This window comes from Tigriopus californicus, chromosome 10, assembly GCF_007210705.1.
Source record: "Tigriopus californicus strain San Diego chromosome 10, Tcal_SD_v2.1, whole genome shotgun sequence".
Lineage (NCBI taxonomy): Eukaryota > Metazoa > Arthropoda > Copepoda > Harpacticoida > Harpacticidae > Tigriopus > Tigriopus californicus.
Window position 1 is genome coordinate 4,875,434 of NC_081449.1, and position 23,189 is coordinate 4,898,622.

Consider the following 23,189-nt stretch of genomic DNA (forward strand, 5'->3'; position numbering starts at 1 on the left):
CACCACCACCACCACCACTATCACGGGCACAGCCATCACCAACCACCAACCACGGATACATGGCCTAGTCCAATAGTTGGAACAAGTGGGAAAAGTAGAGCTGAGAGCAAGCAAATCGCCTACCGAATTACAATTTCCTCTATCTGGAATTGGTTTTTTTCTCCTCTTCTTCTTCGACTAGTGACTACTCCTTGGCTCCCCAAAGAGATCGACAGAGGCGGCGGGTTGAAGAAAGCCAAATGCTAAGTTGAAAAATATTCAAATGAGCATAACAAATAAGCCCTGGGGGTGATAATTTGAGAATGGCGTTTTCAATTCCAGCGTGGACATTACTAGTTATGGCCTTGTGTACACCACTACCGTTCAGAGGATGGGCGTCATGCCCCAGAGGCTCGTATCTTTCTCTTAGCGGATAATACCCATACCCATCGGCTCAGGCGATTGAGACTGAGGCGCCCCAAGTTTCTGCAAATTGGGGCACATTAGAAAAGTGAAGCACATGAAACATGTGCATAATATCTTTTGTCTTTCATTGTCTTGTAATTGCAGAAAAGTTTCGGGGCGAATCGCTCGTTGGAACCCGATTCCGGTGCTTCTCCCGGCCTTTGCCCACGGGATAGTTGCGTAGCAGAATCAGAGAGAGTCACCCACCCATCCACACACCCACACACACTCCAGCCCATCTCGTCCGCCTCATGAGCCACTCAAGTGAAAACTGAAAAGCCTCCAAGGGAGCATTTTTGAAAACTTCTCATTGACTAAGAAACTTGAAAGGACAGCCTGGCGACGAAAAGACGAAAGATTTAACATTTATTGCCATTTCGTGAATAGAATGCACCCTTAGCCACCAATACCCCATTTTTCCCTTCTCATTCCGTTTTTACCCGTTCGCCTTCCCTGCATAGCAGGCTGCCATTCTGCCACCACTTCGCCTGCGACAGCTGAATCTTCGGAACTTGAGGAGCAGCAGTGGACATTCGTTCGTTGACTTGCCACACTGCCGTCTGTTAAGGGACAGTGTTTTGGTGGCATTTTTGCGCCATTCTCAGAACCAAATGTTCTGAAACGAAATTGAGGGAGCTCCTGGGAGAGAGAAGGATGCCGACCGACACTTAAAAGAGACAAAGTGGACCCTAAGACCATTGATAGAACAACTACTAGAACTACTCCTGCTACTGCTACTACTACTATTACTATTCCTCTTAGGCTGACATCGCCCTTGGTTTCTTGGAGTATGTCGGATTGGATCTGAATGAGTGTTGGTAATTATAAATAATTGGTCTTTGTCTCCTCAACCTACGGTAAGTTTCTTGACAAAATTCAACCGCGAAGACGCTTTTAGACCGGATCATCTTGAGTGAAAGTTGGGAGCCAAATCCAGTGGAAAAAAGTCCGGGAACTCATTGGAACTGCAATGGATAGACTTACATCCAACAAAAATGGCTAACTGCTAATTAACCGGTCCCCCGACCGGTATCTGGCGAAGGAAGTCTTAAATTTCATAGGGAAGAAGGAGCTCCCGGGTGTACCCCAAACCCAACTTGGAACACCATCCAATGTAGTTGCCCCTCCGGAACACACGGGAACAGGAATCACAAACTTGCCAGAAAAGTTGTGAAACTCTGGCGAATAGATCTTATAGCAAGGGGCTTGATTTCAATAGGCGCACATCTTGCTTTTTTTTCTTTGAAAGACAGAAATTGCATCCATTTCCCTGGTTCGCCTGGAACCGTCTCCGCCGTACGTTTGATTCGTTTCATGACTCAAAATTAGTAATGAACCGAAGTATCTACCGAACTCTCTCCAAAAAGGGCTCCTCTACGCGATTTTGTACGGCACAGGGCCATCCCTCTGACCTGTGCTCAAATATGATGGGCTGTAGCCATTTCTTCCTCCTAGTTGCCATATATCTCGTTTCTCGAGCTCCGATCATAAATAAGCTGAAATGGTGGCGATTAGACGGTCTTTTGATGCGTGAGCTTACTACCACTGGCACCACTACCCCCACTACGTACTACAGTTACTACTTCTACCAATCGTTCCATCGCTACCCACGTCGCTCCTACCAACACTCCTCCGTAGTTCCTGCCAGTCCCATCTCGCAAATTCCAACTTGGATAACATTTCATGTTCAACGTGACGAAGAAGAGGAAAGGAAAGAGGATGAGTACAGAATTCCATGTCAAATCCTTCAAGATCCAGTTTGAGCACTCATTTTCAACACAAACCGTGTTCCACTTTTGAGGTCTATTTGGGCGTCCAGGTTTAATGAATGCTTAGAGTTTGGGAACGTACGTATGTTGGGTGGAAATCAAAGTTGCATTCTCCAAACGTCTCCAGTTTTTCGCGGCTCGTATTTCTCCTTTTTCATGGTAAAACGAGCCTTAATTTGACACACTGATCCACACTTGGTTATTTGTCAGACGCAACTCGATCCCTCCGATCATGTCAAGTGGGCAGGTTTTTCTGGGAACCTTTAATAGATGGGCTCATTAAATAGTCGTACGGAGTGTAATAATATCTTGTTGTATTTCAAGGAAAGGAGACAAAGGGATGACTGATATCGTTGAATATTTTTGGGTTTCGTCTGGTTGACAATCAAGTACAAGCAAGGTAGGGGGATCGGGTCAACGAAAGATGACAAAAGGAACGCGAACTCTTAATGGTATTATATCACATTTGGAAAATCTTTTTTATTATTATAATGAATCCTATTAACAGAGGTTTCTGAGTAGAAATTGAAGGTGCGGAAGATCAATGGAGAAGAAAGGAGCAGGAAGAGTCATTTTGTTCAAGGCTTGGAAAATATCGCATATGAAACCAGATAACGATTGAGCGAATAAATATACTACTACTGCACGTGGCTAAAACTACCGTCCAGAGAGTTGCTTGGCCAACTCTGAATACTTCAAGAACTTGGATTCGGACGAGCTTTCGTCGTTCATGATGATCTTCCTGATTTGGAAGTTTCTATCCGGCCGATTCTTGTCCGCCAGATTCTCTTTCCCGTTAAGCAGCACTTGATTCTCATCTGGTTGGCCAGCCTCAGCCTCCGAGTCAAGTGGTCCATCATCAGTGGATGGTGGTTCGCTCTTGTAAGTTGTTTCCCCATTGTTGGGAGTCCCATCCTCATTCTCCCTATTATTGGAGGGTGGCGATTCTACAGATTGACTTCTACCCATTGGAAGTGATGCAAGTGCGTCGCGGTCGTGGTGGTCGTCATCGTTTTCTTCTGCTTCCTTCACTTGATTTCGTGGTTGTCGGTGAAGGTGGTGATGATGGTGGTGGGTCTGGGAGGGCTCGGGTTGAGGGGATGAGGCTGTGGAGGAAGAAGAATTGTTATTATCCTCCTGAAATGACTCTTGTGAAGGTGATGACAAATTCAGGGAACTCTCCACGACGGCCTCGCCAGACTGGATCTTCCTTTGTCGTGGACCCACCTCCTCTGAGGAGCACATATCCCGAAGGGCCTCGAGAGGATGGTGAGGCAGCAAGGATGAGGAGTCGGCTTTCATTTTCATCGTAAGATCGTTATCGTTACTTTTATGGATTGTCGGTGAGAACGACGAAATGACGCCTGACGGAGAGGACGAGGAGCCAGACGAGGGCGAGGTCACTACTTCAGATTTGGTGACGGACATATTTTTCTGCTCATTGATCAGCCGATGGAGCATGTTCATTGGCACCGAGTTGGCCTTAAAGTCCATGGAGGAATGCTTGGAAATGGCCACTGCTGCAGCTGCAAATTGGCTCTTGAAGAACTCGTGTACTGGGTCAGAAAACATGGGCCCGCCTCCTGCTCCTGCGCCTCCTCCCATGCTATTTGGGGGCGGATGCTCGGGACTGTCCTCGATGCCGCAACGTTGGAGGATACTCCCATTGGCACTTCGCTTTTTGTTACCAAAATTGGTCTCAATCATCTTCTCGAGCGATCCCAAAATGGAACCACTCTTCCCTGGTTTATTGGCGTTGGATCCCACTGAAGCGCGATCCCGAGGGTCAATGGGAGGTTTCAGGTGGTACTGAAACTGTTTCGATGATTCAAATGAACTGTCTGACGGCTTCTTTGGGACATCGACGTGGTCGAAATCGGTCTTGGAGCGCTTGTATTGGAAATCCGTGCCATCCATGGAGTTACGTTCCAACTCAAGCAACTTTCTCACTGACAACGACTTCTTCTTCTTCTCTTTAGGAGTGTACGAGCGCTTCCTTGACGAATTTTCAAGCCCCTGATCTTTGCCTTCCGAATGATTATCCTCAACCATATGATCACCAAGCTCTTTCAGGGTGGGATAACTCTTGTCACATACCTGGAACATGAATCAAATCTTCTTTATGAAAAACAATTATCTCGCCGTGGCTCATTCACAGGACTCACCTTGCAACTTAAAATGCTTGGGATCAGTCCCGGAGTCTTTGATGGCGGTGATCCTATGGGCGATTCCAGCTTGTCGTCCGATCCCGATGTGGTTGTACGCCAGGAGGATAACTGCTCTTGTGAGATGACTTTGGTGTAATGCTTGGTCTCTTGCATATGCACCGTCATATCGGCCAGACTTTTGAAGCTCTCTCCACACCACATGCATTTTAAGATCTGCCGTGTTTGTTCCTGTCCTTTGCCCAGCCACACATCTTGGCCTCGAACCAGCTTCCTAGGCACGTTGATTGAGTGCTCCTTGGAGCTGTCCTTAGGGGACTTGCAATTGGGTGAGGATGGTTTGGAAGGGGGGCGAAACTCGTCATGGGATGGACTCGAGGTTGACGGGGACATCATTGACGGCGGAGTTGACGAAGCATGTGGAGCTGATCCGGGAAGTGAGTTGTGCTTGGCCTCTTTTAAATGTGCGGTGAGATCTGCCAAAGTGGAATAACGTTCTTGGCACCAAACGCACTTGAAGATCTCGGCATTGGTCTCTTGCGAGACCCGGCGACTCGCACTCCAAGAGGCTGGCTGAGTTCGCATGAGTTTGGACGAGTCGTTTGATGTCTTTGCCAATTCAGACATGCGTTGAAGGGTCGACATGGTAGTCAAGGTGGGATCTCCTCCTGGTCCTCCTGGTCCTCCTGGTCCTCCTCCACTTCCACCGCCACTTTTCGAGTGTGGATTGTCAACAAACAAATTAGCATAAGGGTTGATGGGGGCCAACAGGCCGGGGTGGTTAAAACGCGGAAACCAGAGGCCTGGGAACGACTTAAATTCACTGAAGATGCGTTTCTCTAAATCAGCCGTGGGTAGAGATAAATTGGAGGACATCAAATGAAATGGGAATGGAATGGAGGCTTGAGAAGTAGGGATTCGAGGGAGCTTAGAGGGCATTTGTGGATAGGCCATTGTGGGACTATGACCTCTGAAAGTATTTGTCAGGTCCAAGGGCCCACTTGTCGGTGGTTGTCTCGATTCCATCATTCGAGCTTGCAAGGCCATGCCATGGGCCGCTTGCAATTGCAGGAGCTTGGCCATCTCGGGATTGGTTGGCCGGACTCGGTGGTCGGGTGGCCCTGACTTTAAGGATTCCATGGATAATCGGAGAAGTTCCTCTTTGAACCCGCCGAACCGTGGGTCCACATCTTTGTCATCTCGATTCTCCATGGCCGTTGGTTCTATCGGAGGAAAGAGAACAAAAACGCTGTCAGTTTTTTTTTTCGACCAACTTGGAAGACGGCATCGCGTGACAACTCTGTGAAGTGTGATATCAATTTTTTTCCCCAGATTTTGACAAGCTTTGGTCAGTGAGTACCATGGCATTCCTAGGCACCAAAACCACCAATACCTTTCGACCCTAAACACTTGAATGACAAGCGGAAAGAATGAATTGACTGACATAATGTCCCCATGAAACTCCTCGGTTCCACTTTTCTGGCAAGCAAAATGAACTGCCGTTCAAGTTTTTCAATATTTTCCCTCGGACCCAACGAGCAACTGTCGATACCAGAAATCGGTTAGAGTTTGGCCAGCCTTGCTACTATCACTACTGTAACAACCACAACAATAACAGCAACAACAACTAAATTCAATCTCAAAGCCTGATGACAACTTCACATGCTGCAAATTGAACAAGTACCGAATTTGAAGTCAAAAGTCGCAGGATCACAAATCTTGCGATCCAATCTAAAACTTCCCCTATAACCATTTACTAGACGCCTAGCCTGGACCAGGCAGTAAGTACGGTCGGTGGTCGTGCTTCTCCATCCACGTACGTAGTTCCATGTACGTGCAACGTACGTTGGTCCGTCCGTTGTTCCCTCTGTTCCACGTACCCTCATGTTCAGTGACGACTTGACAGTCGTATGCAATAAGCTGTTCCCCGTGTTCCTTTGGGTCGTGTGCTCCTTGGCCCTTGGCGAGATGTACGTACGTATATAGACGGCACTACATTCTGTAACCTACCCGGCGAGTGGTTCAAGATCGGCAGTCGACTCGAGACTAGTAGTTCCTCCTTCATTTGTGCCAAGATGAAACACAAAGTCGGGAAATTCATCCGATGTCAAGAAAGCCAGCTCCAAGGCCTGTGCCATCGCCTCCTCCATCTATGGTGGTGGTGGTGGTGGTGGTGGTGATGGCGGCAGTTCAACAGTGGTTCTAATCCCACTCCCATGCTTTTGATGTGCCATTGTCAGAGGCAAGTCTGTCAAGTCAACTTCAAGGGAGGCAATTACACACAACATGGACCTTCTTAATCTGCATGGGACATGGTTGGTGTATATGATGGGACCGGTGAAGGGGGCTTGGGAGCTCGTATCGTGGACATTCTCTCACCCAGATCCAGATCTACCAGATGGGTATGGAAGTACTATAGAGGTATGGAGGTTTTCGACTTCAACTTGGGCGGACTGCGGGGCCAATTACAAAAGTTATTCTTTGTTCCCCGAAGCTAATTCCTGACATCTTAAGTCGCTGAAGTCGACTTGAACCGGGAGGCTGCTGTCAAATCAGAGGGATGTTCCCGGCTCTGCTTGAGCTGCCAATAACACTAAGATTCAACGAGATGCACACCAAGACCACACGGGCCAAGGCAAAGTCGTAGTCAAAGACGAAGCGAAGAAAGGCGTCACTCGACCCAAAACGTCGACAAAGACTGCGCAATCGACTGATCTGATTTGACATTGTCTCTGACATTGTGTTGATATCTTCCAAGTTCTTCTTCCGTCGACGCCTCTTTTCCTTGGACTTGTCCCATCTTCATCTCTCCTCTGTCTTATGACAGTCTCAAATTCCCCAAAGTTCATGCAGACGACGCTCGGGGAATCTTTCCACACCGGTATCGTGATGTTTTTGGCCCATCGAGAGCAATCTCTTCCAGCTTCGCTCAAGCATCACCGTATCAGCTTCGTCCTCATTCTCAATAGGTTCATTGCTCCGATTATTCCTCATGACGGGAGTGAAAGGAGACTGCAGATTGTGGAGGTGAAAGAGTGCAAATACGGCCATTGCGTTCCTCCCAAGTTCGGCCTCTGTGCCTATAAAAGCAGTTTTGCCAAACGAGTTCCCTCTCACAGTTGTTGGTTGCCTGCTTTCGTCAAATCGAAGCGAATGAGATCCTAAATCTTTTAAATGAGTCTGCTTTCGACGGCAAGAAGGAGAGAGGAACGAGAGCTTCCAGGCGAAGGAATGGAACACACCAAGGATGGAAGAGCTTTGGACAGACTCTTCATTCAGAAGAAACTCGCTCGCTCTCACCATGATGATGGCTTAATTTTGGAACTTGGCCCGTAATTGAGTGAATCCCCAAATCTTGAGAAAGGTTTGCTCTCTCTCTCTCTCCCTCTCTCTCTCTTTCTCTCTAGGATTCTCTGGGATTCTCTGGTTTTCCTTTCCCGTTTCCGTTCCCATCGGAAAGAGAGAGCGAAAGAGTTTCGGACAAGGTGCTGACAATCATTTGATCATTTCAGATAGATATATGCCTCAAAGTTTTCCAGTGGATGGTTATATGTGTGTGCCCGTCGACTTGACATGAAGAATAAATCTTTCAAAGTCAATCTCAGTATTCCAACTTTGACAAGGCGAGGAAAGTCTCTCCCTGATATAATCGACAGAGTCGCCAGAAGAAGGACGGGAGCCAAAGACGAGTAAAGGGATAGAACCAGAGAATCAAAGAGAGAGAGAGAGAGAGAGAGAGAGAAAGAAAGAAAAAAGTTTTGATATTCAAAGTTCAGCCTTCAGTCAGTCAAGTTTTTCACTTTGAGAAGACCCGCCAACTATTGATTGAAGGGTGAGGAGCAGGAGAATGAGGAGGACGGGGTATGTTCCCTCTCTACCCTGATGTTCTTGATGTTTGACTTGAGTTGTAAAAATCATTCCATCCATCAAGCATCTACCGATTGAGAAGCATGAAGCATGCAATGAGCTTTGAATAAGGACTTGTCGCCTACCGTCAATCATTGAGTGGTCGGCGGTCAAATCGTCTTGGGATGGATAGGATGGGTCGTGTTTGGCTTCGTCCAGGAGTGGTCCACCGCATTCCTCTGATCCCTCATTCGTTCGCTTGGGACAGTGTTGTTTACGGCGACCCATTGCCAAAAGAAATCCCAACAAACGCCTGGTTCCACTATCGTCAGACAGCTTCAAACGAGTTGTGTTCCTCTTGGTTCCAAATCCACGTTGGAACTGATCCATCCTCCCGGAGTTTGGGAACGGAATAGAATAACCACTCTCTTTCGTCCTGCTTTTTGGGACCGGCGAATCTCTTCCTTTAACGCCATTGGGACCGATGGAACCGATGGAACCGAGCCAAGGGAGGGACAACAAGACGAAGAAGAAAAGGAATGCTTGGACTCAAAAGCGCCTCTTCCGTTGACGCACGAACTCTTTAAACGACCTACCTACGTCTACACCGTGGATCATCAGGGACAATTCCTTCGAGTGTGCCTGATCTAATTGTTTCATACAATAATGTGGCGTTCATCACCTTCAATCGAGGGATGTTGTTCAGCTTAAAGAACAATTGGACAAGTATTTCAAGTTTCATGACAATGGGCACTTTCTACCCTCTTTTGCTCTCTTTCTCCAAGTAGTGAGGTGTCAGTCAAGAATTCAAAGAGTGGTGGTGTTGATGGTGGTGGTGGTGGTTGCGGAAAAAGCTGGTTTTATGGGGCTATTGCTCCCTGAGACCGGGTGTGTGGGTCGAGCATCTGGATGTAAAGACTAATAAAGGAATCCCTGGTATGAGTTTTGATGGATGTCAGGGCCATTAGGAAGCAAGCTCATGTCTTGGAAACAAATGCTGCCAGACACCGGGGGAAAAAAGAAAAAGCTACCCCCCATCTGAGTGGGTCTTGATGCTCAACGAGTAAGAATTCCGTTGAAAGTGTCCAAAATCACCCAAGCATGCGAAAACGAATACAAGAGATTTGGGCGCGAGTGGAGATTTGCGTGTTTTCATTCCCTTTCAAATTGACTTTATGGAGATTGCTTTCAGCTTCTCGCCGGTGCGCGTGTGTGTGTGTGTGTGCGCCAACCAAGACTTCGAAGAAAGAGAGAGGGAAAGAAGGAAAGAAAGAGAGTAAGAAAAAGAGTGGTCCTCTCACATGGTCTCTGTGCCCCTCACCCTTCCTCAATATCACCTTTGGTTCACTTCGTCCACTGAATTGCGATCAACGACTTCGAATTTGCCATTAGCGCCCTCGGGGTAGATCCCATCTGCCTAGAGGTGAGATTATAGATGACAAGAACTTGTCTGATTGGACCACGCCAAACTTGAGCCACCTTCAATCCCGAGCGAGCCACTGTTTCCCATTTGAATCCCAGAGCCACCTCGAAGATTCACGCCCAAATGTCATGCCCATTGTCCTGTACATAGAGGACAGCAGAGTAGAGGGGAGGGAAAAACCTGTCTCGGTTTAGTATTCATGCAATAGAAAATTGGCCGATAAATACCCATTTGCAGCAGATACCAGCTCCGATAGAGCGATGGAGAATGGAACGCAGGTTTGGAACAATAGCTCTGCTTGTCATATATCTGCTACGCTACATAGGATGTACGTACATCGATAGGTACAATTGGTACAATTCAGTACTCAATACCCGTGAATGTTCCTCGAGACTTCTCTCCTCCTCGTTCAACTTTGACACTCCTCGTGAAGCGAAACGAACTAAACGGCCCACCAAGAAGAGGGAGGAGCCCCCAGATCGGAAGAAACTTTTATGTCCCCGCGACCGTTGATTTAGAGGCGAAATCCTTGCTCTTGAGGATTTAGAGTGCAATCAAAAATGCCTTTTCCTTCCGATATATATCCTTCCGTACTGACCAACGCCGAGCGAGACAAGAGATACATGGGCCATCTTCTCATACATGGTCTCAAGAGTTCTTATTTGTCTCCGAGAGTCAAGCTTGGTGAGCGGGGCTACATTTGGGAGATGATAAATCTCGTGTTATAGTTGAAGACACTTGAGCCAATTCCACTTTGGAACGGTGGGAAACGTGGCTTGTGAAGGCTCCACCCATTCACCTTGGGACATGATGTTCCGTGGGTCTCCGTGTTCATCTGTGGCTGGAACGTGCTCATGGGATGTGCTCCAAAAGAAATTACAACTCACCGGCAAGTCTTGGAGCAGTTTGGTATCAAGCAAAGAGCAATTCCGTACATTTTCCGGGATGATTTACGCTTTATGACTGTTATCTGAAATCCTTAGCGAGGTACTACGGACCCAATAGGGGAATCCTATCTCCCCGGCTTGAAGGACCCTTTAAGCACCACGAGCCATTCTCTTGTTGATCATGTGGAAAATTCCAGCATCCCATTCCTATTTATCTGGGCGTACCCGTACCTGCAGCGCTACAAGCGAGTGGGAAGCCAACACATTTCACGCATATGATGGTGGTCAATAGTGTTTATTGATGCTTGATGCTAATATAGATTCCACCAGGAGGCTACTACTCTTTTGAGGATTTTGCGCTTAAGAGATGTATAGATCACACCATCGAAGAAAAAGTTGTCTATGCATACTGAATGGGTGCGTTCAATTCTGATCGGAAGCTTTCAGTCTGATCTGAATGGTACCTAGGTACATACAAGTTATAGTGAAGGTTTCATTTTTTTCTCAAAATCCATGCGCCTTAAACGGGTGAGATTTGGTTTGGGGAATTTTAGGTTAGACCGAACCGTATATTCATCCTGTGGCGTTTTGACACACTTAATCATAATTTGCAAACATGCCATTATGTTGCTCAAAATTATATTCATGGTCAGATTGCAATTGTGTTGATAGCGTGCTGAGTTTTAAGTGAAAACGCTTTGACTAAAATGGTAAGTCCTAAGAGGTCTTTCTTAGGTGATTACACCTTTATTTTAAACGGCAAAATAACATGAGGGACTACTTTAATTTTTACTTTAAGCCAATTTACTTTAAGCCATTTTGGACAATCTGCAAAGATTTGTTTTTCCAGTCGTCATACATATCATAACAGTTTTATTTTGTAAAGTTCGAATAGAAATGACGACACAAAACAGCCCTTGAATGTCAATTTGTCCATTTTTCCTCCAACATAGGTATCTCTCTCATTGGATCGTTTATTAAAGGCTTCCAAGACAAGCAGAGCCCTTACTTTGATGTGCAATATAATTGCAAACACGTCTAAACAGGAAACAAGCTAAATACACTGAGACTATAGAAGCTCTTTCGACTTACAAAGCTATACAAACTGATTAGTTGCTTGAGATCAACTCCTTCACTTATTGCTCGATACTCTAGGGCATATGCTTTGAGGGCGTAGGGTAAACGAGCTAAAAGTAAATTTGTATTGGCATGATAGAAGCACTTTAGTGGGAAGATTGTCGACATAAGAAGGACCATTCCTTGAAAAAATGTTTTACATTTGCACGAGATAAGATTAGGCCGATACATTTCCAATGAAATTTGTGATAGCTAAATTCAAAAATAGAATTTGGCTCAAAATAAAAGTCTACTTTGCCATGTGCTGAGCTTGTGTCATTGCTTTTTGGAGCTAGTCCCCTGGAAGAGAAAACTGCAGATAGCATGCTCAGGCTAGGAAGTAATAACGTCCATAACGCATTGTTCAGTAGATTTGTTTTGTTTCTAATATGGCAACCAATTCAACTCTCAATCCTACTTGAGAGAGAACCTCCATTTCAGTGTCTCAGGTTATTAAAGTTCTTGTGATTGTAAAACATTAAAAGTGAGAGTTTTTTCAGAAGAATGAAACCGTTTTAACTTCTCAAAGTACCTTTGATCATTGTCCATCAGAGTGTGCAATGATGTCTGGACTCAAGCAAACTGCTTGCCGAGTTTGGTAAAAGGCATACCTCTCCATGCAAAAGCTGATATGGTAGAATTCTGGAGAGAAACATGTCATTCTCACAAAACTGCAGAGATTTGTTTTGACCACATATTGAAACTTTTTCTTGAATTACCCAAATTTAATCAAAGAAGGATATAGGTGGTTTATTAATCCATTGAAAATCAGATGACGAAGATGAACACAATTTGGAACAAAATTGGGACCAAAAGGTTGACAAAACATTTCTTGATTCACATTAAGCCTCTCAATGTGGTAAGATATCTCATTTGCTGTATTTGTATAAATCATGGTTAATCTGACATTCAGTTAATTTTATATAGCAATAGGATTCATTGGTTTTTAAGAATTGAGATCCTAAAACTTTATTAAACTATATTAGAAAAGAAAGTAGTCTTATTTGTAATGTCCAACCTTTCTTGGCACCCTTATTCGTTTTTTTCCTGTGGAGTGAAATGTAAAATCAGTTGAAAGATATGCCAAAGATCCCATTGCATATCTGGCCCAAATGGTAACTGGAACATTCTTGGGGTGTCATTTTTCTCTCTAGACCTCTATGGGAGCAAAACCAACGTTGATCAATATTTGTACATATCTAATTATCAAAGGAGTTTTTATATGTGTAAGCCTACCCACTTTGTAACACCAAAAGCACTATTGTGATTTAGAAAATTTTGCCTCAAAATGTATAAGCCTTCCTTTTGCACAAATTACAACCTAATGGCAGTGGGATAAAAAATTTCAATCAGCAATTATTACTAATCATTTTCTAGTATCACCGGAGTGAACGGTCTGGAGTACATTTTATTGCCATTGAAGTATTTGTAAATTTGTTTTACCTCAACTCTCATCCAAAGCAAACAAGTGTACTTCTCATTGCCAAAAGCTTATGCCGGCATCATTTAACACTGCATGTACATGAAAATTCAAGAAAGCTTGTATACTCAAACATTTTAAGAACATTCTCATCAATGACAATTTCTTACAAGGAAAGGCAGAGTATGTTGCTCAAAATTCAAAGCTGGCTTTAGTGATCCATAAATCTATTTGAAATGCATTGCCTTCATTCATGTAGAAAAGCCACTGTATTCGCCACGAACCCGCTAGATGGCTCTTTGACCGAGGAAACACTTTTTTTCATGGCGCATTAGACTAAACAACGCGCTTGCATACAGTTAGTATACTGCGCTAGTATACCTTACGTACCCAAAACATTTATCTCACTGCGATTAAAAGCGGCTTCAAATGAAGTTGCGATTCGAGTACTTTTGAAATCAACTTTGACATTCATGAGACCCAAAAACTCCAATGTTTTGAGTTAAGTAGTGGACTATAAAACTATATTGTGCACTTTAAAACAAAATTCATATAAATTTTGTCAATGGTTATAACGTAAAGATACACAACTGTATCCCATCGGCAAAAATATGGGAAGATATGCGGGGTAAACGCCGTCCAATCTATCATCGTTTCCACTATTCTATGTTTGCAAAAATATCTGCAGAATTTGCTTTCTAAAATATCAGTTTGAAGTGTGCAAACGTGTTGCTTTTAGTAAAGTGCTTATTTCGCATTTTCATACATTTTATGTGTGTTTTAAGTGAATTTGAGCATCATTTAAGACTAGATTAACGTCAGCTGAAAAAATGGGTATTGCATGATTAAAAGATTCTAAGATTCTGTCAAAATAATTTTGGGGTAGAATCGGGGTAAAACTGTTCTCATGACTAATTGCATCTCATAATTAAAAACTTGCACCATAGATCTTCACTTAACTTTGTCACCAAATGTCTTAATTTACTCTTAAAATTGTATTGAATAGCTTATGAAAATTCTAAAGAATAAGAATGGTTTGAAAGCCGAGAGTAAATTTGTTTTCAGATGAGCTGAAATTGTACCTGATATTCCTTAACAGTCTTGGGATGGCAAATTGATCTGAAACCACTCAAAAACCCACCGCGCCACACACTCAATAAATTTTGATGACTTCTTTGTATTTTCAGCACTTTCCCCAAAAAATTACAAGAATTTTCAACACCTTCTGTAAGTATCTTTCCAAATGCCCCAATTACACTTCAAGTGGCCAAAATCTCTTCTATTTTGGACATAGCCCCCGCATTTTTCGCCTTATAATCGGACATTCTTTGAGAGCAAATCTCCTTGTGCTTAGGCCAATGCTTCAATTGGCACTCTCGTCTGCAATATCACTCGGAATGACACCTTGAGCAACGGTTCTTGGCGGGAGTTGACTGGCACACCACGCATGCCTTTTTATCCATGTGAGTTGGATCATCATCCTTCAACAACTTTTGAACGGCGGTATTCTCGAACGTGTGGATCAACTTGGTGATCTCCACGTCAAAAAGTTCTTGGTTGTTTTTGAGGAAGATGTGGGACTGATCGCTGGCAATGGAATCAAACTTGTCACGATACCTGGAGGAGACAAGAAATAGCTCTTGTTATTCATTTAGGTATAGTTAAGTGCTTCAAACTGAACATAAATAAGTGTTTGTCAAAAAGTATGTATGAACACATTGTTTTTGTTTTGGCTCTTTGGTCATTTTTTTCTCAAAGTTCTTCAAAAAATTGTCAAATGCGTTTTACACAACACAAAGTTGGGTTTGAACAAATCAAAATTCGAACGCAATTTTCATAATCTCAAATTGCTACGCGTAGGAAACCATATATTCTATCATATATTCAGGTGAATTCTGGTTTAGCCAAGGGTGATCATCTATTGAATCCTTACACACGTTCATTTATTTACTGAATTAATTTCAATAATCCACTAGGAACTATTATTACATTTCGCAAGGATACCTCTAACAAAAGGATTGGTCATGAAAATTGGCCAAGCTAGACCACTGTGTGAAAACTAGTTCTAGTTTTTGAAAGTGATGTTTTGAGCCAGAAAATCTCATCTTTATGTGATCAAAATAGCGATAAAAAGTGAAGAGATTGGCAGGAAGTTAAGAAAAAAGGAAAAAAAATTAACTTTTGAATGTAGTGACTTATCTCAGACAGTTATGGTTGTCAAAAGTAAGACATTTTAATTACATGTAAAACATTTTGTTGTTGCTCATCAGAGCATTGCATTTTTAGCTCTGATGCTTGTTCTACAAGCTTAAATATAATCTGGCATATTTTCATTTATCATTCCGCTGCAAAATTACGACTATTGAACCAATCAAAAAAACATTCCGAATGGTTTCAATCTGATTCATTTTTAGTTTCTATCAAATATAGCAACCGGCAACACTGAAATGTCGAATAAATGTTTTTTGTACATCTTGGCATGATTTTACTTTGCACTAAAGGATATTCATGATATTGACAACCGAGTCTATTGCCGTTTCAAGTCTTCCATGCTAATACAACGCCTAAATTTTCCAATAGAAAAAACTAAGTCATGGAGGCGTCATTCAGTTCTTCTGCCATGTGGAGAGCCTATTTTCCCGACATGAAACTTCATTTTGAAATGATCTATATAGTTTTTAGAATACGGGAAAGATTGCTTTTAGTTTCGCTTACTGGCACTTCAATTATTGAAAGTAATGAGCTCAATCCTTTGCGATTACTAACTTCTACTAGTCACCTGTTCATCAATCCTTCCTTGATTTCGGCCACTGATTCGATGAGTAAACCTGGTTTTGCACTTGGAACGGATCCTAGCTGAAGCTGAAGAAGCCATTTACGAAAGGATTCGATAAATGGGAGTTCCATGGGCGTTGGACGAGACAGAATTCCTAGCAATCGAAGTAGAGCTGCCTTTCGGTAATCGTGGATCTCATATTTTTGATTTGTATTGGGTCTTGAAAGTAGATTGAAGAGTGCCAACCAAGCTTGAGCTTCTGTTTTATGGATTCCTTGGATCTCATCCTTGGGCTAAACGAAAGCAAATATTGAAAATAACCAATCTATACCCAAAAGAACCCCCACATACGCTTTTACCCTCCACTGATGACCATCAAAGGTCTCCTCACAACCAGAACGCTCTCTTGTCCAAGGCTCTTCCTCCAAAATGGACACCAAACTCATTGGAACATCATGAGTGATAACCATCCGGGTGGACACTCCCAAGGGCAGATCCTCGAGATTTTCTGTTAAATACCGCAAAATGGTCAGACACTTCAAACCAACCTGGAAACAACAACATTCAACTCGGTTCCTAATTCATATTTACTCAACCCATGCGTGTACCTGAAATCGTATCACATTGTTGTGGCGTTCCAATTCCACTAAGGGTGTGTCCAGCTTTGCCTCGTTGGAATGAAGTCGACCCAAATCTGAGGGCTCCTGATTAGGATCTCGTGATAATAGCCAGTGGATTTGGCGCATGCAATAGTCTGCTAAATCAATGGCACGCTCATCCAAGCTTTGGCATGTGGAACCGTGAAACAGAATTGTCTCTAGAAGGTTACAGAGATTTGCCTCATTGAATAACACCATGTACAGCTAGAAAGAAAACACGAACAATGGATAATGATCAGGTCAGTGATGGATTTCTTAAGTTGAAATTACAATTCCTAGCAATTGTGAAAGATTAAAATGCAACGCTGATCATCTTTGCATACTTCTCTTTTGCCACTCTCAAAGATATTTCTGAAGTAGTGACTGCTGGGCAATTTGAAATTGAATTAGCTCCTGTAGCTCCTGAATTTTGAGTCTCCAATAGGTATTTATAATCAAGTATCTGAGAACGATGAACTTCCCTGTTATTAGTACATACTGTGTGTGTTAGAGCAAGGAAGGACAGCTTTATATTTTTGGATAAAGATAAATGTCATTGAAGTGTCTCGATTTTCTTAGCTCACAAATACTAGTAGCAATATCATCTACAATTATTCAGCTGAGAACAAGTTTAGAGAAATCTCTCAGAAACCAAGCAAATATGCCCATGTTGCGTAAATTGAAGCTGGCTCTGGCCTGCTTAACGTGAACCAATAAATTTCTTAACAAACTTCAATTGAATATAAGAATGAATGGATGGATGGGATGGCAAATCAATTTTTGAAAAATGACCTAACTGTACTTTAAGTACTTGCCAAAAACAAATGATGTGATTCCTCGATAACATGAAAGTAAATGATATTCTTCCATATTCGTAAATATTTCTTTAAACTTAAATATAGTAAATGTTGGCTCTAACAACTTATCCAGGATGTAAAACTGCCGGTCAGTTTTTCTTTCACATGAAAGCTACACTAGCAAGTCTTATTTTTTTTATTATTACAACGATACATCTAACAGTTTTATTGTCAAACTTGTCACTTGTTGCAACGATTACTACCTACCTACCTACCAACAACTTGTTTATCACACGTTAATATTTTTTTTTTCAAACTTCAAGATTAAAATATATTGAACTTGTGGCTGACAATTATAACATTACTAGGAGTCTTGGCATTGGAGCCATTTTTTTCTTAGTTCCATGGAATACTATCGTGCCATGTTATATGCATGTCAAGTCTCGTTGACTTTGTTCTAACATCAGTTATGATTCATTAGAGAAACATCCAATTCTGTTGGTTGGCACGTCGATACAAACGTACCCACTCTATCACCAACTGTCATTGTTTTCTATGTTGATTAGGTAAGTTGGATCCCCTTCCTCAAAATTTCCTCTTTGACTCCGGATATTCTTGGTCTAACAAAAGCGTCTGTACAGTCCAACAATAAACCTTTTTTCTCATCTTACCTGGAATGAGCTCTCTGGTTGACCCTGTCGCAAAATTCTGGGCATGATCTCCTCTCTCCAGATCTCCACCAGAATCATATCTCTCACTACCAGTCCAAGTTTATCATGCTCCACCAAAGAGTCTCGTACTCGTTCCTCAAGTCCATCCCTGGCCTCCAAAGCGGCTTGAACATTGAGTTCTTCCAGCATGGACATTTGTTGAATCCAAGCCTTGCCTCCAATGTCCTCCAGATCGGATGGCTTCAAAGCCCGAAGAATATGGTCCAATTCCATATCGGATATGATATGCCCGTCCATGGAGCCGTCCATTTTGATCTTGGTCCTGGTACAAGAGGCCGTTCGCTTGATCAATTTTCGGCTGTGACTCCAGGAGCTTGCAATTGTGCCCTCGATTCACGTGAAACTGAGAGGGGAACCGTGGGCTGAGGGGTTGGTGAGCAGGCACAAGCACAAAAGGCTACGATTGAAACAAGTGCGTGCACAGCTCCTCTTCCTCTGCTTCTTCTTTGGCATTCCTTTTTCAAACATCAAAGGCCGGAAAGCGGAGACGGGGAGGGAAGCGAGAGCGCTAATAATAAATGGACAAACATGCCCGCACAGGGGCTGGAAACTCAGGTATTTGACGAAGGACAAAGACGCGCCCAGAGGGCCAGAGAATTGATTTCGAGTATTTATTTCTTAAAAAACACAACAGCATATCCTTGTGAGAGGTCCTTAGTTGAGCTCTTTCCGCCAGTCCTTTAAGATTTGTTCCGCTTTCTTTAAGCTGTCTTCATTCTGGAAGAGGATGGAAATGAGATGCACGTCATTTGTTGCTTCGTGACGGGCTTTAGAATAATACCTTAATGAAGCAGAAGCGAATGTAGTTCTCCCCGATGTGTTTATGTGGCTCGGAGAAGAAGGCGGATGGGGGAATCCCCTGCAATTTTCGGTGCCTGGACAACCATTTCACGAATTTGTAGTCTCGGTGAGTGTCCGGTTCGGAACTCAAATCGATCTTGTCAGCTATAAATAAGATATGAGAGCTAAATTCATGGAATGCATGTAAGTGGAATGTCCTTTTCCGCTACCTAAGCTGCTCCAATCGGCCATGATGAAATATCCACCTTCTGGAATGACCGGATTCATGCCCACCTCTTTCAAAATGTTAGCGATATAATCGCGTTTCTTCTGAAGATCCTTCGAAATGGTGGTGAAATAACAATCCGGAGAATCCATTTTGGATATCTCGTATTCAAAGGCCCTGCCAAAAAAAGGAGGACGTCGAAACAATATTTTGGGGGATAAGGTTTCTTATAGATGTCCTTACCTTGCCACGGATTCTTGAACCGGCGTGTTACACGCATATAAACAGTTCTGATGAACAATTTGACAATTTTTGATCAAATGCTCGGGTCCCACGGCCCATCCCAATTTCCATCCAGTCACCGAGAAAGTTTTGCCAGCCGATCCAATCGTGATGGTCCTATCCCACATATCCGGAAGTGTGGCCATCCGGATCATTTCTCCATCAAACACCTGGGGAAAGGGTCAATTGGATCATCACAGTTATTGTTGACCTAATTGAATATTAGAGTACTTACCATGTGCTCGTAGACGTCATCCGAAATGACCAAGACATTGTGTTTCTTACACAAATCAGCGATCATTTCGATTTCATCGCGCTTGAACACTTTGCCTAAAGGATTGTTCGGGTTATTAAAAATGATCGCTTTAGTCTTGGGGGTGAACAGTTTTTCCAATTCGGTGGGATCCAACTTCCAATCCTCAGAGGTGATATGCCCCTCAGTTTTGGTCTACAAAAACATTAACCTCGAATAGTTATGATCTTAAAAATGAATAATATTCCTCCAATGCTCTCTTACGGGAGTCAAAGAAATGAATTTGGGCACACCACCGGCCAACTTCACCATGGGTTCGTAGCAGTCAAAATAGGGCTCGATGATGATGACTTCGTCCCCTGGATTGACAAAGCCCATGATGGCCGTGAAAAGGGCCTCATAGGCCCCGACAGTGACCAGAGCCTCTTTATTGGCATCAATGGGGCTAGCCCTGTTTAATAACTTTGTGTAAAGAGTCGAGAGAGCCTTGACGAGGCGTGGATGTCCATGACCTCGGGTATATTGATTGTTGAGCACCGGATCTTCATTGACTACTTCACTCAAGGTCTTTGGCACATATTCCGGCACCAAATCATCGGGAAACCCTTGACCCAGATTGAGAGGCTTCGTTTCCAAAGCCAGGGCAATGAACTCGACCCTAAAAAAAAATGTAACGTACAAACTCATTTAGTAAAAGTCTTTCAGTTTCATAATTGAGCTGGCTAACCCTTTACTTACCACACGTTCCTTTCCAATCCTTTGTATTTATCGGCCAACTTGAACTTGTCCATGGCGCGCTGATCGTTTTGAGTGGTGGATCTCTGAAATTGCCGAACACAAATGGGACTGCAGGTGGTTGTCGATCTCAAGAGACTCTGAGCAATGTTTCTGTTAAGCAAAGTTAGAGCAGACATGTCCCTACAACGCGAAAGATGAACAAGAAATGAACACGAGCTGCTGTTCAAGTACCAATCAAGTCACATTCGCACTTCGATGCCTCCCTTGACTACAGCCTGTTCTATAGCCTGTCCTCTACATACAGTACATAGATATCATGCCCCGGTTTTAGGAGACCCCTGACTGACTGTCTACGACGACCGTAACATACATGACCACCTTTTCTCCAAGGCTGGCCGGTCACGTTATGAACGCATGATGATGTTTAAACTCGTGAAATATTTTTGATCCGATATACAATGAAGGGTACGGAAAAAAGGTTACCTCGTGGATTGAACTTATGCTCTCCAAAACCAAAGGCAAATGGATGTGTTTGAGCTTTCTCTTCCAATTTTTGCACAATATTCGGCGATTACTGGAGGTTGGGTGATTGCCTTCAAGTTTGGGCGGCAAAGTCCCTAATCTATCCAAAAGGGTGGGGTTTAAAGTCATTTGGCTTGTCATCATCAAGAAGATCCGATGCGTTCTATATCAATCTAAAGATGTTGCATTCAATAGATGGTCATAATCGAATCAAGGGAACCCTTCCCCAAGAGAGATGGACAATCCTCAATCTACCTGTAACACGAGAGATGACGACCGTTACTGCAATGAAAGACGATGATGCCTTTTGTAGTGGATCCAGAGGGAGTCCAGCTGCACATAGAGCAACAAGTGTAGGGATTAGATCATCATGAATAAAACGGACTCAGGGTCGACCTTGGCCTTCTCAGGGCTCCCCAAGCCTTTCTTAGAAGCTATGGCCAAATTGTTCGACATGTTGGACGAGAATGGTGATGGATGGATCCAGTATTCGGGTAGGTTGTTAGATATTGGTAAAATGAAAGTGAAAAGAGGTCAATTTGCGTGGGGAAAATATTTAGATGTGGCCAGAAGGTGGCACCCGTGCCATGCTAAGCTCAATCAGAATTTACCTAAGAACATTTTGGAGAATCTGAAGAAGGTCACGACGGAGAGAGGCTTTTTGTCCTTTGAGCGATTTTGTGCCGGATTGAAGATTGCCATTCTTAGACATGAGGCCGAGAGAAACAGATTGATCAAGTCTACGGATCTCCAAAGGTCTGAGCAGAGTGATCTTAGCCACCAACAGGACATTGAGGTGAGCTTTGAAGGCCAAACAACAAATGGACCTATTGCTCAACAGCGAAATATTTCAGAATGCCAATATCCGACCCAAGGGGTCTTCATCCCGCCATGTCCGCACTAACTCGTCCAGTTCACAACACAATAGTACGGGTAAATCATCCGACATCTCGGATAGATCCCTACCATTCTCGCCGATTAACCGGACTAATAGCTTACCTAATTTGGTGGATGGGTTTCAACCCTTGAGAAATCACAACCAATTATCCTTAGCACCTTCGCCTGTGCCAAGTGAGCCTTGGACTTTACCCAATCACGCCCATTATGGTCCTCCGAAACCTCCAAGAGACCCGCAAAGGATTTCTTCCACTAGTTTGAATGAAGTTGGCCGGAATGTGGAACCGTCCAAGAGTTTGGCTGAGAAGAAACGGAAAGGGCCACATCGAAGACGCGATGGCCATCAGAGGAGACACACCCTCAATGGCGGGGCGGAGCTGTCCATGGTCGGTTAATAGCTAGCAATAGCCCTTTTCGAAGGTTTTCAAACATGTTTCATGGTCTCTCAGGCGAATCGAATCAACCAATGGGAAGAGGAACGATTGATTGTGAAAGAGGGATTGACCATCATTCAAAACGTGGCAGAGGTATACAACAATCGTCTGGAAAAGGTACAGGATAAACTCGAGGGGGTCATGGAACTAAAAACGGTCGCATCGCCTCACTCAAAAGAAGCCTTTGAAGTAAGTTCGATTGTTGCTGAATCCAGATCCGTTCACGTAAATAAACCATCAACTATTTGTTAATTAAAGGAACGGCAAATGTTCGAACTCCAAAACCTCAAGGATCTCAATATACGTCTCCAACAAATGATGGAACGTCCCATCACCCCAGTACATATGAAATCTCAGTCCCAAACCTACTCAATGACACCTTCAACCTTGGTTCAAAATGAAATGGTCGGGGCCTTAGCCACGGCCGAAGCCCGTATTGCACAAATGGAACGGCAAATACAAAGACTCAAGGAACAAAATAAGGAGTTGACCAAGGAAGTGGGCGCGAAGAGCAACAGTATTACGAACTTGGAACGCGACAAATCGGTTCTCATTCGGCAACTCTTTCAGGCTCGAGCTCCTGCAACTCTAAGACCTTCTACAACCGCGCAAATCTCCCAAAATGTCCAATTTCTAACCAGAAAATCCAGTGTGACTTCCACGGGAAGCAGTCAACAATTCGGAGATGACGACGAGAGTACCATTATGTAACATTCCAAAGCAAAATCGGTCCAACATGCCCGGTGATTAATTAGATTCTCTACTTACCTCGACCTTAACGTGGCAAACTTAGACTGTGCTTGACATAAAGCATGAGGAATGAGACAAAAGACCGCAAAGAGATACTGCCTTTTCACTTCATGATCTAGTGAAATTTTGGACTTTTAGATACATAGCCTTGAAACCTCGTAAATACCGTACCATACAGTTCATTCCAAATTAGCAAGCACTTTGATCCACATTCCCTGATTAGTATTTCCAAAAAACATAGTGTAATAAAGTATACAAAGGAATAGAGGTGAAAAAAGCATTTGTCAAACTATCT

The 23,189-nt window shown here is 43.4% G+C and overlaps 4 protein-coding genes across 4 annotated transcripts; 1 reads left to right on the forward strand and 3 right to left on the reverse strand.

The window, feature by feature from the left end:
- Positions 1 to 2,510: 2,510 nt before the first annotated feature.
- On the reverse strand, positions 2,511 to 8,593 carry LOC131889168 (teashirt homolog 3-like). Its single transcript, XM_059238196.1, has 3 exons — positions 8,371 to 8,593; positions 4,379 to 5,601; positions 2,511 to 4,310 (listed from the first exon to the last, which is right to left on the reverse strand). The coding sequence occupies exons 1-3, from the start codon at positions 8,510 to 8,512 to the stop codon at positions 2,871 to 2,873; spliced, it is 2,805 nt and encodes a 934-aa protein (XP_059094179.1). The 5' UTR covers positions 8,513 to 8,593; the 3' UTR covers positions 2,511 to 2,870.
- A 5,573-nt stretch (positions 8,594 to 14,166) lies between these two features.
- Positions 14,167 to 18,510, reverse strand: LOC131888278 (zinc finger MYND domain-containing protein 10-like). The gene is made up of 5 exons (XM_059237091.1): positions 17,953 to 18,510; positions 16,455 to 16,709; positions 16,206 to 16,394; positions 15,850 to 16,139; positions 14,167 to 14,687 (listed from the first exon to the last, which is right to left on the reverse strand). Exons 1-5 carry the CDS (start codon positions 18,259 to 18,261, stop codon positions 14,459 to 14,461), a joined length of 1,272 nt encoding a protein of 423 aa, XP_059093074.1. The 5' UTR covers positions 18,262 to 18,510; the 3' UTR covers positions 14,167 to 14,458.
- Positions 18,511 to 18,609: 99 nt separating this feature from the next.
- Positions 18,610 to 21,032, reverse strand: LOC131887884 (kynurenine aminotransferase-like). Its single transcript, XM_059236610.1, has 8 exons — positions 20,775 to 21,032; positions 20,292 to 20,374; positions 19,818 to 20,211; positions 19,536 to 19,748; positions 19,262 to 19,470; positions 19,023 to 19,195; positions 18,794 to 18,957; positions 18,610 to 18,729 (listed from the first exon to the last, which is right to left on the reverse strand). Exons 1-8 carry the CDS (start codon positions 20,955 to 20,957, stop codon positions 18,667 to 18,669), a joined length of 1,482 nt encoding a protein of 493 aa, XP_059092593.1. The 5' UTR covers positions 20,958 to 21,032; the 3' UTR covers positions 18,610 to 18,666.
- Positions 21,033 to 21,096: 64 nt separating this feature from the next.
- Positions 21,097 to 22,985, forward strand: LOC131887885 (suppressor APC domain-containing protein 2-like). The gene is made up of 5 exons (XM_059236611.1): positions 21,097 to 21,307; positions 21,374 to 21,609; positions 21,668 to 22,096; positions 22,160 to 22,333; positions 22,403 to 22,985. The coding sequence occupies exons 1-5, from the start codon at positions 21,184 to 21,186 to the stop codon at positions 22,853 to 22,855; spliced, it is 1,416 nt and encodes a 471-aa protein (XP_059092594.1). The 5' UTR covers positions 21,097 to 21,183; the 3' UTR covers positions 22,856 to 22,985.
- The last annotated feature ends 204 nt before the right edge of the window (positions 22,986 to 23,189 follow it).

Excerpts from the sequence above, each read along its gene's own strand:
- LOC131889168 (XM_059238196.1), bottom strand. The coding sequence starts at position 8,512 with ATGGGTCGCCGTAAACAACACTGTCCCAAGCGAACGAATGAGGGATCA. Across the intron at positions 5,602-8,370 it reads CGACCACTCAATGATTGACG|AACCAACGGCCATGGAGAAT; the intron begins GTAGGCGACAAG and ends TTCCTCCGATAG. Across the intron at positions 4,311-4,378 it reads CAAGCATTTTAAGTTGCAAG|GTATGTGACAAGAGTTATCC; the intron begins GTGAGTCCTGTG and ends TTCATGTTCCAG.
- LOC131888278 (XM_059237091.1), bottom strand. The coding sequence starts at position 18,261 with ATGGACGGCTCCATGGACGGGCATATCATATCCGATATGGAATTGGAC. Across the intron at positions 16,710-17,952 it reads AACCAGAGAGCTCATTCCAG|CTGTACATGGTGTTATTCAA; the intron begins GTAAGATGAGAA and ends TTTTCTTTCTAG. Across the intron at positions 16,140-16,205 it reads TTGATGGTCATCAGTGGAGG|CCCAAGGATGAGATCCAAGG; the intron begins GTAAAAGCGTAT and ends GCTTTCGTTTAG.
- LOC131887884 (XM_059236610.1), bottom strand. The coding sequence starts at position 20,957 with ATGATGACAAGCCAAATGACTTTAAACCCCACCCTTTTGGATAGATTA. Across the intron at positions 19,196-19,261 it reads GTTCAAGAATCCGTGGCAAG|GGCCTTTGAATACGAGATAT; the intron begins GTAAGGACATCT and ends TTTTTTTGGCAG. Across the intron at positions 18,958-19,022 it reads GGCCGATTGGAGCAGCTTAG|CTGACAAGATCGATTTGAGT; the intron begins GTAGCGGAAAAG and ends TCTTATTTATAG.
- LOC131887885 (XM_059236611.1), top strand. The coding sequence starts at position 21,184 with ATGAATAAAACGGACTCAGGGTCGACCTTGGCCTTCTCAGGGCTCCCC. Across the intron at positions 21,610-21,667 it reads GCCACCAACAGGACATTGAG|AATGCCAATATCCGACCCAA; the intron begins GTGAGCTTTGAA and ends GAAATATTTCAG. Across the intron at positions 22,334-22,402 it reads ACTCAAAAGAAGCCTTTGAA|GAACGGCAAATGTTCGAACT; the intron begins GTAAGTTCGATT and ends TGTTAATTAAAG.